This window comes from Sceloporus occidentalis, unplaced genomic scaffold, assembly GCF_023333645.1.
Source record: "Sceloporus occidentalis isolate IW3139 unplaced genomic scaffold, rSceOcc1.0.p SCAF_14, whole genome shotgun sequence".
In the NCBI taxonomy this organism is placed as follows: domain Eukaryota; kingdom Metazoa; phylum Chordata; class Lepidosauria; order Squamata; family Phrynosomatidae; genus Sceloporus; species Sceloporus occidentalis.
Window position 1 is genome coordinate 2,901,819 of NW_028316994.1, and position 14,048 is coordinate 2,915,866.

Consider the following 14,048-nt stretch of genomic DNA (forward strand, 5'->3'; position numbering starts at 1 on the left):
TCTAGACCAATGGTCTCCAAATTGTGCTCTTTAAGGGATTTTGGACTTCAGCTCCCAGACTCCCACACTATTGGCCAACGTGGCTGAGGCTTCTAGCAGCTAAAGTCCCAAATTTCTTAAAGGGCACAGTTTGGTGACCACTGTTGTAGACAGTCATAAAGAGAGAGAATAGTTTCCGACAAGCCTAAAACTCCAGGCTTCAGTGATTTTAGCTTTAAATGATCTAAGCAAGATCATTTGCCAGAGATTTCAGCAATATTTCAGCAAGAGACCACCTAGACTAGGAGACAATAAGCTTTTCCTAGAAAGCGGAGCTCAGAGATGAAAGCACCAAGCAATCCCTCCCTAGGAATGAAATCAGCATTGGAGTTTGTATTCTGTTGAATGGTTTTGTGCTGGAGAAAGAACCATTAAGCTATGGTTACCCTACACAGGTTTGCATGTTTCAAAATCTTGATCTATCTCAAAATCTTGCATCATTTTGCCAGTGGGAAGGCAAAACTATGAAAGACAGAAAGAATGACTAAGGCTCACCTTTGAAATAGGAAAAATCCTGACTATATTTTGACTAACAAAAGAGCAAAATAATTGAGCTTATCACCCTGCTCCAAAGGTCATCTCTGTTATTATGATTTTCTTATCTATTAAATATTTAGTATCATCTGCAGGATGTCACACTAGGAAATAAAATTGTTTGACTGGGAAGTGTTCACTCATACCTAATGTTTCAATAAGTTTTCCCAAATCACACTCACACACCAGTGGTGATAGTTAATGGAGGGTGCATCTACACTCTAGAAATAATGCAGTTTGACACCAAAATCCCAAGACCACTGAGAAACTGAGAACATAATCACTATGGGCCCGAACAGACAGGCCAAAATAAAGCTGCTTTGGGTCACTTTGGAGGTATGCTGTTAAAATGATGCATGCATCCTAAGAGGCCGGTAGCTGCACCAAAGCCATGCTCCAGTCCTAAAGACTGGAGTGTAGTTTTGGCGCAGCTTCTGGCCTCTTAAGATGTGTGTGTCATTTAAACAGCATACCTCCAAAGTGACCCAAAGCAGCTTTATTTTGGCCTGTCTGTTCAGACCCTATGTGACTTAATGCAGGGGTGGAATGAGATCTGAACTGTATTCCAACTCCTTCATCAACCTGGTCCTCCAAATCTAATTTCAGAAGTTTCCCCATAACCATCTGCTAAGTCTAATCTCTCTTCACAACCTCTCTCTCCACAGGGTGATTCTGGAGGACCCTTGGTTTGCAATCACGATGGAACCTGGATCCAGGCTGGGGTTGTGAGTTGGGGAATAGGCTGTGGTGAACCCAACCTCCCTGGTGTCTATATCTCAGTCCCTTTCTATGCTGATTGGATCCAAGCAAAGATTAATGGCGGACTGCCCAGAATGCCCAGTGTGACACTCATCTTACTATCTCTTTTTTTAAAAATAATTTTTAGTAGAATTATATAATACGGAGTAAAAATGTAGTAAAAAATTGTACATATAGCAAATGAGAGAAAAAGAATAAGAAAACAAAATGAAGAAATAGAAGAGGGACATAACAGGGAACATAAAAGTGACTTCCAATCTTTTCTTCAGATGCTATAGCCTAATCTTAATCAAGATGCCTCCTTAATTTTAATCAAACCTCCAAAAAAACAAAAATACAATTCTTTCCATAATCTATCAATATTTCATGAATAATGAAGTAAAAAAATACTCTACTAAATACTTAGTGTAACAACAAGTTAATACAAAGTTAGCTTAAACTGCTCAAATTGTTCAGTGTTTTTACAGCATTCAGTATCCTTTACTGTCCCGATCTCATCATCATCAAGGCCTTTTGATGTAGCTTTTAGTATTTTTCTCATTTCTCTTATTTCTCTAAGCACCATTGAAAAGAACTTGACTATGCTGAACCCCTAGGCCTGATAAATAAAGCTCACTAGATGGAATATTCTTTTCTAAGCTGCAGAAAGAGCTAGCCAGAATATGGGCATACAGTGGGCCCTTGGTATCCCCTGGGGTTCAGTTCCATGCTCAAGTCCCATTGTATATAGTGGCATGGTAAAATTGTGCCTCTTATTTAAATGACAAAATCCAGGTTTACTTATTGGAATTTATATATTCTGGGGAATATTTTCAAGTTGTGAATGCTTGAATTTGTGGATTTAAAAATCCATGGATACAGCAGACCAGCAGTATTTGCATTACCCAATTTAATTGGTGGTTTACTTCAATGAATGCCAAGAACATTTTTGGTTGCTATATTAAAAATGAACCAATGGACTGCTTTCCTGTTGGATATAGGTATTTTTTATGTCAATGCATTTGAAGAAACATTTTATTTTGTAATTTTACACGTCATTTTCTGAGTGGAGTGAACATTGCCATAAATTGCCAAATATCTAGAGCATCTCTACTTTCTGAATGTGTTCAAATAATTGGAAGCAGCCTCGTCCACAACCCGATGCTCTTCAGTTGTGTTAGACGCAGGTGCACTGCACAGGCTGACTTGGCTTGATGGGAATTGTAGGCCAGTAGATCTGGAAGGTGTCAGGTTTGGAAACGCTGCTGTACTCACTTAGTTGGGACTCGGTCTACTGAGTTCCCATTCAATTTGATAATGTTTACTTCTACGTAGGCACACCTAGGACTGTTAAGGCACATGGGGTTGTTCTCGAGCCTTTGGAAACAGTTCAGCTTTTAGAAAAAAATAGATGCTTTCCCTAATGAACTTCAGTAACTCATTTCAGGATCATGTTCAACCAAGGAAGGTCTCTCATTGCTGTAATTCACATTCCAGTTTATTGATGTTTTAGACAAATATAGTTAGACATTTTAAAGAAAGAAAGAAAGAAAGAAAGAAAGAAAGAAAGAAAGAAAGATGAGATGGGACACAGTGGCTGGAATCCAGTTGGTGAAACAAACTGGAGTAGCCCAGGCTTACAATGGAGTACGTAGGTATTATAGTAAGCATATGTCACTTTTGAGATGTGACAAAATATGATCAATATCTCTGCACATAATGCCTCTCCTTCTATGGAGGACAGCTTCCACTTCCTAGGGCATATCCGTGACAATTTAGTGGCCAGAGAAAGGGACAGGTCTCTGGCATCTATCTGTCATTTTGCAGTCCAGAGAAGGGAACAACACCCCCACCAACATTTCACAAACAAGAACCTGGACGCATGTAGCCAAGCAACATCAGAATGTGATCAACATGACAAAAGTTATGCATGAGATAACACACACAAGCTAGGAGAGGCTGCAACAGTTTGCATTTGTCTAAGTCTACTGGGAAGATTCTTCCCCACTTCCCTCCTCTCCCTCCTGCTGAGTGAACTGAATGCAAACTACTTTTGCTCTTTGAACTCTGTTTGCACCAATGGAAATAAGCTGTGGATAAAAAGGGAAAGTGTATCTGGTTCAGTGTATTATTTTTAACTATTGTATTTTATTTGCTAGTTAACGTGAAATATATGTGCGCATACAGTTTTTGTATCTTCTCAATAAAATATTATAGTTACAATACTAATAATCTTAATGCATTTGTATTTTACCCTGCCACACAAATATTTCATGATTGAAACATATGGGGCTTTAGGCTTCATCCACATGGGAGAAATAATCTGATTTGAGACCACTTTAAAAGCCATGCCTCAATGCTATGGAATTCTGGGAGTTGTAGTTTGTTGTGATCCCAGAGCTCTGCTATCAGAAAAACTAAACATCCTAGTCAATGGTTCTCAACCTTTGATCCACCAGCTGTTTTGGACTTCAGCACCCAGAAGGTTTTTCCAACATGGCCAATGATGAGGGAAACTGGGACATGAAGTCAAAAACCTCTGGAGGACCAGAGATTGAGAACCACTGTCCTAGATAAATATGTGTGGTATTGGGGGGCGGGGGGTACATTCAGAGTTATTACTCTTCCCTGTAGATGAACTTACTGGAAAATGTAATGTGTATGTATTACATATCCCCAGCAGAGGGCAGGACTGGAAAAGAGGCAGCCAAATCTTCACCGGCTGTCCCATCTGCTTCACTTTCTTTTTCTGTTCCATTCATAGAGCTAAGGAAATGTGATGAATATTATATCTGAGGAACTCAAGAACCATTTGAAGGGGGCAGTCAAAGGGGACAGGGGGCACCTTAAACATACATACAGTGAAGACTTCTCCTGCCTTCAATGTAGCTGTCGACTGGGAGCAGGAAGCACTGGTTTCTCCTTGGGCCCAACCTTTTCTTATCTTTATAGTTCACAGAAATTACTGAGCAAAGGATTCTAATCTTCCTAGAGCAATGTTTAACATATCTATACCGATATGTAAATTATTAGCCAATTATGAAAATTGTCTGATGGGCTAGGAAAGAATTTACCAGCTTTCCCATGCCTTCACTCTGAACCAATATTGTTGTTGTTGTTAACCACTTTCAAATCAATGTTGACTCATGGGAACCCTATGGATGAGACATCTCCACGACTCCATATCATCCACTGCTTTGCTTAGGTCCTGCAGATTCATATTCATGACCTCCCTAATATAGTCAATCCATCTGGCATATAGTCTTCCTCTTTTTCTACTACCCTCTACCTTTCCTAGCATTATTGTCTTTTCCAGTGACGTATGCCTTCTCATGATGTGGCCAAGGTATGAGAGCCTCTGCTTGATCATCTTGGCTTCCAGGACAATTTCAGGCTTGATCTGTTCAAGGACCCATTTGTTTATCATTTTGGCTGTCCACGGTATCCTCAGCACTCTTTTCCAAGATAAACCAAAATTGCTTTAAAGAAAAGAAACAGATGGCTGAGTTTTCTTACATAGGAAAATGAAAGAAATAAAAGTTGAATGAAATGAAAGAATATGAATATATTCTTATATATACTCCTAAAAACCATTAACTTGTAAGATATAGGGTAGGCCTCTTAGGGGCTCCACCACAGAAATAAGGGCTCCATGAGTCAAAAAGGTTGAGAAATCCCTGCACTATACAATCATAATCAAAATTAAACAGGCAGCTCCAGATCTATCAAGTTCTTTTATTAACTTACAGTTTGCTCAATTTGCTCTTACTTCTCGGAACTTTCGCCAACTCCTTTTTTCTTCCTCTTCGATGGTAAACAATAAAACTAAATTTGAACTACGGGAAAATCCAAATGGCTTTTAATTTCCTGTACTCTATGGGACTGTTGGTCACAGGAATGTGTGGTTCAATTTCATGTTTGCCTTTGCCACCTGAGTTATTTCAGTCCACAATCTGTTGAGGCACTCAACAATTTAAAATATGTGTTGTTGTTGTTGTTACCTATCCTCGAGTTCACATCAGTTCCTGCAGACCCTGTGGATGAGACACTTCCAAGACCCCCTGTCCTCAACTTGCTCAGGTTCTGCAGGCTCAGGCCCATGACTTCCCTGATTCAGTCTAACCATCTTCCTCTCTTTTGACTGCCCTCTACCTTTCCTAGCATCATTGTCTTTTCCAATGATTCATGCCTTCTCATGATGTGGCCAAAGTATGACAGCCTCAATTTAGTCATCTTGGCTTCCAGGGAGAGTTTCAAACGAAGGCAATGGGAGACCGCCTCTGAGTATTACTTGCCTATTACTTGGCAGACCTATGAAATTAATGAGGTGATCAGCCTGATGGCATGCACACACATATTTTGTGTTTTGTTTTAAAAAAAAACTCACACAGGCAAATAAGCAAAATTCATAGTTACCTATGTGCCAGAGTTGAGCCCTCACACACACACACAACATAAGTTAGGAAGGCTCCCTGCTACCATCTCAAGTAACTCTTTGTTCAACTAAGTTTACAAAGCTATGATACTGTCTATATTCTGAGTCATATACTGTACAAAGAAAGTCTGCTTACTATATTGGAAAGGAAGCCTTTTCACCCGGAAATCCAGATTGAGCTTTTATTGGTTCTCCTGGCTTCCTGATAATACATAAGAGAAACCTTGATGTACGTGAGAGCCAAGACCAAAGCACACTGCTTGTAACAATTTGCTGGAGCCAGAAAATAGATACCAGCTGTATCTGTTCTACTTTTCAGATGCTGGACTAAAACAATCACTCAGAGACTTAAGTGGACTTTGAAATATTCTCCTGCAGCGTGGTACAAAGAGGACATAACATGGAATTTTATTGGGTTCTCAATAGGTTCCAAAGAGCCATGAAGCACTGAAACTGGACTAGATGAAGTCATTCCCTGGGGTTAAAAGTGCTAAACATCACAATAGGCAACCATCAACAACACAAGCAATCACACACTTAAAAGAACAGGAGACAAGAAGCTGGACAGTTCCTTCGCTTTCACTGTGCTAATTCAATTTTTTTTCCTATCTTGTTCAGTTCTCAACATCTTGTAAAGTATTAAAGGTAAGTTATGAGAAATCCACTTTGGGATTAATTTTTATTGTTCTCTGCCTATTATTATTATTATTAGTAGTAGTAGTAGTATACTTATTTTTATCCTGCTTTCCTCTCAAGACTGGGACTCAAAGTGGCTTACAGTCTAAAAACCAGTACAATTAAAAACCTATAAAATTGATAATTAAAATTGTATTAAACTATTACAATATTTAAAATATTCATTTAAAAATAGATTACAATTTTTAAAAGATAACAATACTTTAAAAACCATGTACTTTAAAACAACAGACCAACCACCAGGCCTTCAAAAATGTTCTGTTTGAAATGCCTGTCTAAACAAAAAGGTCTTAGCCTTCCATTTTTGCCTCCCTGGGAATGGAATTCCAGAGTCTAGGGGCAGCCACTGAGAAGGCCCTCTCACTGACTTGTGGCAACCCCAAGGCAGACCTATCACAGAGTTTTCTGAGACTGAAAGTGTGTGACTCCCCAAAGGTCATCCAAGTGGGCTTCCATGGCTGAGCAGAGAATCAAAATCTGGTCTCCAGGGTTGTAGTCCAATGCTCAAACCACTACATAACACTGAATTTCTTACTCCCACCCCACTCCCCCCCCAAAAAAACCTCTGAGATAACTTCTGTCTTTGTGGGGACATTGAAAGATCCCAGGGATCTCAAACAAATTTTGTATTGCTGGACATATTTTCTCTTTTCATTTCTACTTGACATTTCTTTTTCTATTTCAGTTATTTCTTCTATGTCACTCCAAATCTTCAGCCTACAGTGCCAAACACTCAGCTTTCAAAGGGTTTCCTCCTCCTCCTCCTTCTAACAACTTTAAATTTTCTTCCTTCCCCTCACTTACGGTGTGACTTGCAATGCCTTAAAAATGCCTCTGGGACAGCATCTTTTCAAATTCAGTCAAATTTCTCCCCAAAACCCACCTTTTCTGTAATGCCTTTAAAACATCCTTTTAGAAGTACATTCTATTAGAAGAACTACAAACTCTGATAAATACATAGTATGCATTTTAACTTTCACTCCTTTTTGGTACACTGTAGTGTTCACACTACAGTCCCAACCCAGATCAGAATTATTGTCCACAAAATCTGATTTTTATTTCAGTATCTTCCTTCTTTCTCCCTATGCCATAGCTCCCAACTTTGCAAAATGACTGCCTAAGCAAATTCAAGACAAAATCTTGCCCTTCTCGGTGAGCTTAGAAAAAAGCAAACAGCTACCTCCTTTCCTAGCATGTGCGTTCTTCCTCAATAACTTTTACCATCTTGACCACACTATGATGTTGTTTCACCACATATGGAATGGTTGGAGGGTATGTGATTTGGAGCACTGCTGATGGAGGCCCCAAGGTTTTATAAACATGGGTCATTTAAGTTACATCTCCAGATTTAAAGAGGAAGAGATGACACTAGCATCCATGACATAGCTGATTTTATCTTATTGTGCAGATACCAGAAGAGATTGGTACTGGAAAAAAATTGGTTGCCCAAAATTGACTGCAGCTGAACCAACTATCATAACAGGATTACAGACAACATGATGACCATTCGATTTGTGCCTTTTTTGCTGACCATATGGCTGCTCCAATTTACTCCAGCACAAGGTGATTGATGGTGATTGGAGATGTTTATGGGTTAGTCAAGCTGGGGAACTCTTGGCCTTCCCAACTCCTACAATCCCAAACTAAATGGGTGAGGTTTATAAGAATTATAGGAGGTTATCACATTACTAAAAAAATGTATGTTATCCCCGACAGGATACAGTCACTTTTCAGATTGCAAATGGGTTTTATCACACTCAGAATTGACGATGTTGCCGCTGGGTAACTGCATCCGCATGCACTCCTATCTTTGAAAATTGGCCAGCTAAGAGCACCTAGGACCCGGGCTGCATGCGAGTTGCAGTTACACAGTGGCAGCGGTTACTTTTTTTGAGTGCAGTAAAACCCTCTTGCAATCTGAAATGCGACTGTATTCTGTCAGGGATAAGAGATGGGTAATGCAATAATCTCCATAGACCACAAAATCTGTATGTTCCCCATCCCTGCCACAGATCCAGGGTCTGTTCTCTCTCACTGAGAAAACCAGGTCCCCCCTCAAGCAAGTGATTTGGGATGCCATGAAAAAACAGCAAATGGTTGGATAGCTATTGGTTTATTATTTCATTTGTTATCATTTACTGACAAAAGGGCAGTAAAATACCCAGCCCTTTAGTACTGTGCACCTTAATTATGATGGGTGGAGGAAGGCATATGCTGTGCTACCACAGATGGCAAATATCTAGGGTCAGCCCTCCATGGACCTATAAATCCAAACAGCTTTTAATCAGTTCTTTCAGCTCAAGGGCTGCTAGCGATTTCACTCCTGGTTATCATGTCCCAGGATAGTAACATAACACTGAAGATAGATTCCAGAGCTAAAGTCCCAAGGAGTCCAGACTCGGATTAAGCCCTGAGAATTTGACTATGATGAAAACACTTATTTCACGTTTGTCAAACACATCAATTTCAAGACACTTGAGAACAAATCGGCAACATTGGAATAATAGTCCCTCATGATACTTTTGCCCAAACACAAAAAGATTCACTTCTCCCTTTTCCAAACATTGGAATTAAACTAATTGTATTTTCCTATTTCGTCCAAATCAAAAAAATTATGGTTGCTACTTTTGGATCAAACCAGGATACTGAGACAGTATCAAATCATGGTGTAGTATCTTGGCTTATTCCAAAAATGGTAATCATACTTTTCCATTTCAAGTGAAATGGAACACTATAATTACATATATTCATTTCCATACTTGATAAAGACTGAATAATGGGAACCTTTGTGCAAGCAAACACTTCACACATTTCTCAGGTTAATAAGTCAAGATATGATCCATCATCCAAAATAAGCTTTTGTAATTGGGGTCTTTCTGCTTTCCTTTTACACACAACCCTTGTGTATGTCTTCTGCTGTCTAAAGTATATTTTCTGTACCAAAATTATCTTCCATTTGTTTTATATATCCTCAGGTATTGCAAGATCACCAAGAGGTAAGTGGCCTGCTTTTCTTTACAGGGATGTCACTGGGAGAGATGGAGAGCAAAGCTCCTAAAATTCAGATGTCATGTAGTCCAATCCCTTAAACAAAGGCAGGATCTTCCTTAATACACCCTTGGAGATGATATATTTAAATATTTCTAGTGTATTCCAAGAAAATAGCTGAGCATTCAGTATCTGTTTTTAGATGTCAGTATCAGTCAAAACAAGGAAAAGAAGAAATGAGAAATACAAAAAAAAAGGTTTTCACATTGTTTGGACTCTCGGGATTTGCAATTAGAGGTATACTTGGGTTGACAAAGGAGATATTTGTCTACCATTACTTCTTTAACAGAAAATTTTGGAACCAGAGGCAAAAATAACATGGAAAAATAGGGATATGTGCATAAGGCACAAAAATAAAGAACAGGTCAATATGTTTCAGTAAACTTTTTATCCAAAACTAACAATACACCCATGTAAAAAGAAACAACCAACTCAGATACACCATGCATAAGTAAACAAAAACATTGTGAACTTTCTAGAGATCACTTGAAGTCACCTTACAAAATGTATCCAAGGACCCTTTTTCCCCCCTATCATCAGCCTCCAATTTTCTTATGATTGCCATTTTGTTGGCCGCCCTTATGGGTCTATACTTTTTTTAACATGCAAGGGGTAGCTGTTGAGGGGGATTTATCTGATTTCTCCTTTACTTTCTGTTTTGCTGTCCACATATGTTTGAGCAGGGATTCTGTAGGCAGCTGCAGTTAAGCAGCAATGGGGTTAGTGTGGCCCTCAATGTTGCTTTGAGAAATCAGTCAGTCAGTGGTAAATATTAATGAACCAGGCTGAATATTCCCCAAATGCAGGAGGACTGATCTTTGGAAAAGTAACACAGAATCTGCCATATACATACATCATATAGTCAGCCCTTTATATTCAGGCGGGGGCACAGGATTCCCATGAAAGTGGTGTGTGTGCGTGTGGGCCACCCAAAGATATGGCTGGGGAAGGAATACAGGGTGCTGGTGCTGCCTTGGTGCCCGCAGAATTCACTTCATTCCTTGACCTGGAGTCTTCCACCCACCCTGGCCTTCCCTTCCTGTCTTCCCATTGATAGGTCCCATGGATGGCCCCTTCCCTCTCTCTTCCTAGGGTCACCACCTCCATTTCCATCTCTGGGCCAGCTGCCAGGAAAGAGGGACTGGAGCCAGGCGGGTGAGCAGAGCATGGCAAAACCACAGGCAGCCTATACATGAATGAAGGGATGCCTGGCAGGCTGGAAAGCTGGCTGGCTAGTGGAAGATGTGGGAAGGGCTCACCTGACAGGAAAGTAGTAGCGAGGAGGAAGCAGAGGCAGAAGCCAGCCAGGAATGTCATCCAGCAGGGCACCATTTAGCAGCAGGGGCTATGACAGCAATCGAGAGCCCTCAGGACATCCCTTATGCCCTGTGTCAAGCTACCTGCCCATCCATCCACTCACTCTCCATCCTCAGGTAAACTTGTGAGTAATCAAATTCACGATAGCTATACCCACAAGATTGGATGGCCAACTATATTTGCAAAATAATCTGAACTGAGAGATTTTGTTTCCTTATGTGCCCCATCTCTCTTGTTGTGGGAGTTATGTTTTGTTGGAAGGAATGAAAGTCATAATTACAAACTACATATCTCCAACTGTCCCAGTTTTGCAGACAGTCTATCATCCCACTTTTTCAGCTGCTTTTAATGTCCCAACTTCTCTCTCCTCCTCCCCCTTTCTCCCTTTGTCCTCAGCTTACTTTAATTGGTGTAAACTGACTTCAAAATGAAATAATAGCTTGCACTCAGTTAACTCAGGAGGGAGGGGGAGTGAATCTTGCCCTTCCCAGTAGGCTCAAGAAAAAGCAAACTACTGCAGCCTCTCCTGCTCTTCTTCTTCATTAAGGACATATTTTGACATCTTGACAACACTTTGATGTTGCTTGGCCACATGTGTCAAGCATTCATCTATGAAATGGTAGAGAGTATGGAGCAATCCTGTTTCTTCTTCTTCCTCTACAGTTTGTGGACAACCAGTGAACTCTCCACGGATTGTTGGCGGACAAGCATCCTCAGATGGGGCATGGCCCTGGCAAGTCAGTGTTGTACAGTCTGGCTATCACATTTGTGGAGGCTCTCTCATAGACAAGGAGTGGGTGTTGTCAGCAGCTCACTGCTTCTATGAGTAGGTATTTGATCAGTGTTGCTGTCAAGCCATTTCTAAGTTTTGCCCCCAAAATATTTACAAGACGGTGTTAATTGTCCACTAGCCAACTACACAGTCAGACTGAGTAATGAAAGAGTTTTCAGAAGAGAAGAAGCTGGTGACAGATGAGAGAAGATAGCTTCTGGTTAGAAGGCAAGCTAGTCATCAGACTAGGAGTCTGGCTGGCGTATTTGCAGGCAGTTAGTTGTGCGGCTGGAAGGCTGGCCCATCTCTTCAGCAGTGAGGCCACAGTTTCTCAGAGATAAGATGCTGAGTAGTATGGAGGATTTGGCTGCCCCCCTCTATTGGAGAGACAGACCAAGATGTGAGTTTCCAGGCAATCTGCCTCCCTACCAACACTACCTTGCTGTCCCAAGATAGCATGCAGCCAAGAGGTAATGGAGAAGATGCTGTCCCATTTGCAGTATAGAAGAAAAATCAACTCCCAGTATAGTTGATATATGTTGGTGGAACAGTCTCAATTTCCATCTTATTCTCAATCTCAAGTGACAAAATACCTTGAGCTGACCTTAATAAATCTGCAGCTAAGACCTAAGAACAACTAAATATTGTGATAAGGTCTTCAAACTGAGTAGCTAGGGCCAAGACAACAATTTAGTAGAGCAGATGTCATGGCACTTGACATCTTTTGAGATGGCAGCTGATGATATACTTGCATCTAGCTAACTCTTTAATGTGCAGCAAATGTGGACAGGGCTGGAAAACCCAGCAGGCCCATTTTCTATTTGGTAAGCAAGCATGATGCAGTGGTTTGAGTGTTGGACGAGGACACCAGGAGACCAGTGCTCAAAACCCCATTCAGCCATGGAAACCCACTGGGTGACTGCGCCAGGTGACACCTCAGAAGGGTTTGCCATCTTGCAACTTTCCTCAGGCAGCAGAATTTTGTGGGACAGCCCTGAGGATGAGAACTCTGAATTCCTAGTCTGAGCTCTGCAATAGAACTATAAAAATACAAAATTGTAACTATTGAGGGGGTTTATTGTTGGTTCAGCTCTTCAAACCAGTAAGAATCCTTTTATACCTCTTTCTATATTTCTGCTGTAAAAAAACAAGGAAGCTCATTATAATATGTTTTTTATAGCAGGATGGGATGGTCTAGGGAAAGTTGCCACATATTCTCTGGTCAAAGCAAGGCTTCTCTGGCTAAATCAAGCCTGAACTCTCCCCAGAAGCCAAAATGATTAAACTGAGGCTGTTGTACTTTAGACGTATCATAAAACAAAATGACTCACTGGAAAAGATTACAATGCTTAATAAGGTAGTAGGAAAAGAGGAGTACTACATTCCAAGTTGATAGACTCAAATCAAGGAAGCCACAACCCAGAGTCTGCAAGAACTGAGCAGGGTTGTTATAAATAGGGCACCTTTGAGGTCTTTCATTCTTATTGTTGCTGTGTGCCTTCAAGTCATCCTGCCTTATGGCAGTCCTGTGATGAAACTATCATGGGGTTTTCTTGGAAACATCAGGGCCCATCTGCACAAGCCAAATAAACCTCCCCAGCCACCCCACCCCTATCCTTGCCGCAGTGAGACCATATGACAAATGGCCCAAACCTCAAATCTGGTGCAAATATGATGTCTGGCATATTCAGTGCCAAACATTCTGTGTAACTCTGAAGCTTATCGTACCGCCTCTGGTGCCTAACTTACCTCTTCCGAATTTGGCTCAAATTCAGAAGTTAAGCTGATTTCATCACAGTGACCTTTCTCTCAAAATGGCTTCCTGTTGCCTCCAGTGCTAAAGTCAGGCCCTGTAAGTCACTTTGATGGTCATTTTTTCCAAATTGGAAGCTTCCAAATTGGACAAAATGGCTACTGAAGTGACTTACGGGGCCCGAATTCAGCCCTGGAGTCAATGGGAAGCCGTCTTGAGAATAAAGTTCATGTGATAAAAATCAGCCTAACTTCCGAATATGAGCCAAATTTGGAAGAGGTAAGTCAGGCACCAGAGGCGGTGCGATAAGCTCCCCTGTTTAAAATGGTTTAAATAACTCTCTGTTTGCTCCAGATCTTCCAGGAAGATCCAGAGCCCTTTGTGGGGAGGCTGGTTAAACCAGTCAACTGTTTAAAATGCAACCTTGCCCAGTAGGGTCCTATGGCACTGCAAAATGTAGGACATTACAAAATAAAAGGTAATCATGCTGATATAAATATAAATTCATACTTCTTAGTCATGCTCAAAATGGTGGACGTTTTAAAATTCCTCCTGGATAGAAGGTTGAAATATAAGATATGTCCTGCACATGGATAAAACCCATGTTTATACTGTATTAATTGTACCGTATTTTACTGTTGTAATTGGCTTGGATTCCCTGAGATTAAGCAGAATATAAATATTATTATTATTATTATTATTATTATTATTATTAT

At 40.5% G+C, this 14,048-nt stretch overlaps 1 protein-coding gene across 1 annotated transcript in view; it reads left to right on the forward strand.

The window, feature by feature from the left end:
• The window catches only part of LOC149303549 (transmembrane protease serine 9-like), a 36,665-nt gene that overhangs the window by 12,580 nt on the left and 10,037 nt on the right, over positions 1–14,048 (forward strand). Inside the window, exons 8-10 of the mRNA XM_089480785.1 lie at positions 1,239–1,458; positions 7,934–8,005; positions 11,471–11,633. Coding sequence (XP_089336911.1) covers positions 1,239–1,458; positions 7,934–8,005; positions 11,471–11,633 — 455 coding nt within the window. The remainder of the gene's footprint in view (positions 1–1,238; positions 1,459–7,933; positions 8,006–11,470; positions 11,634–14,048) is intronic.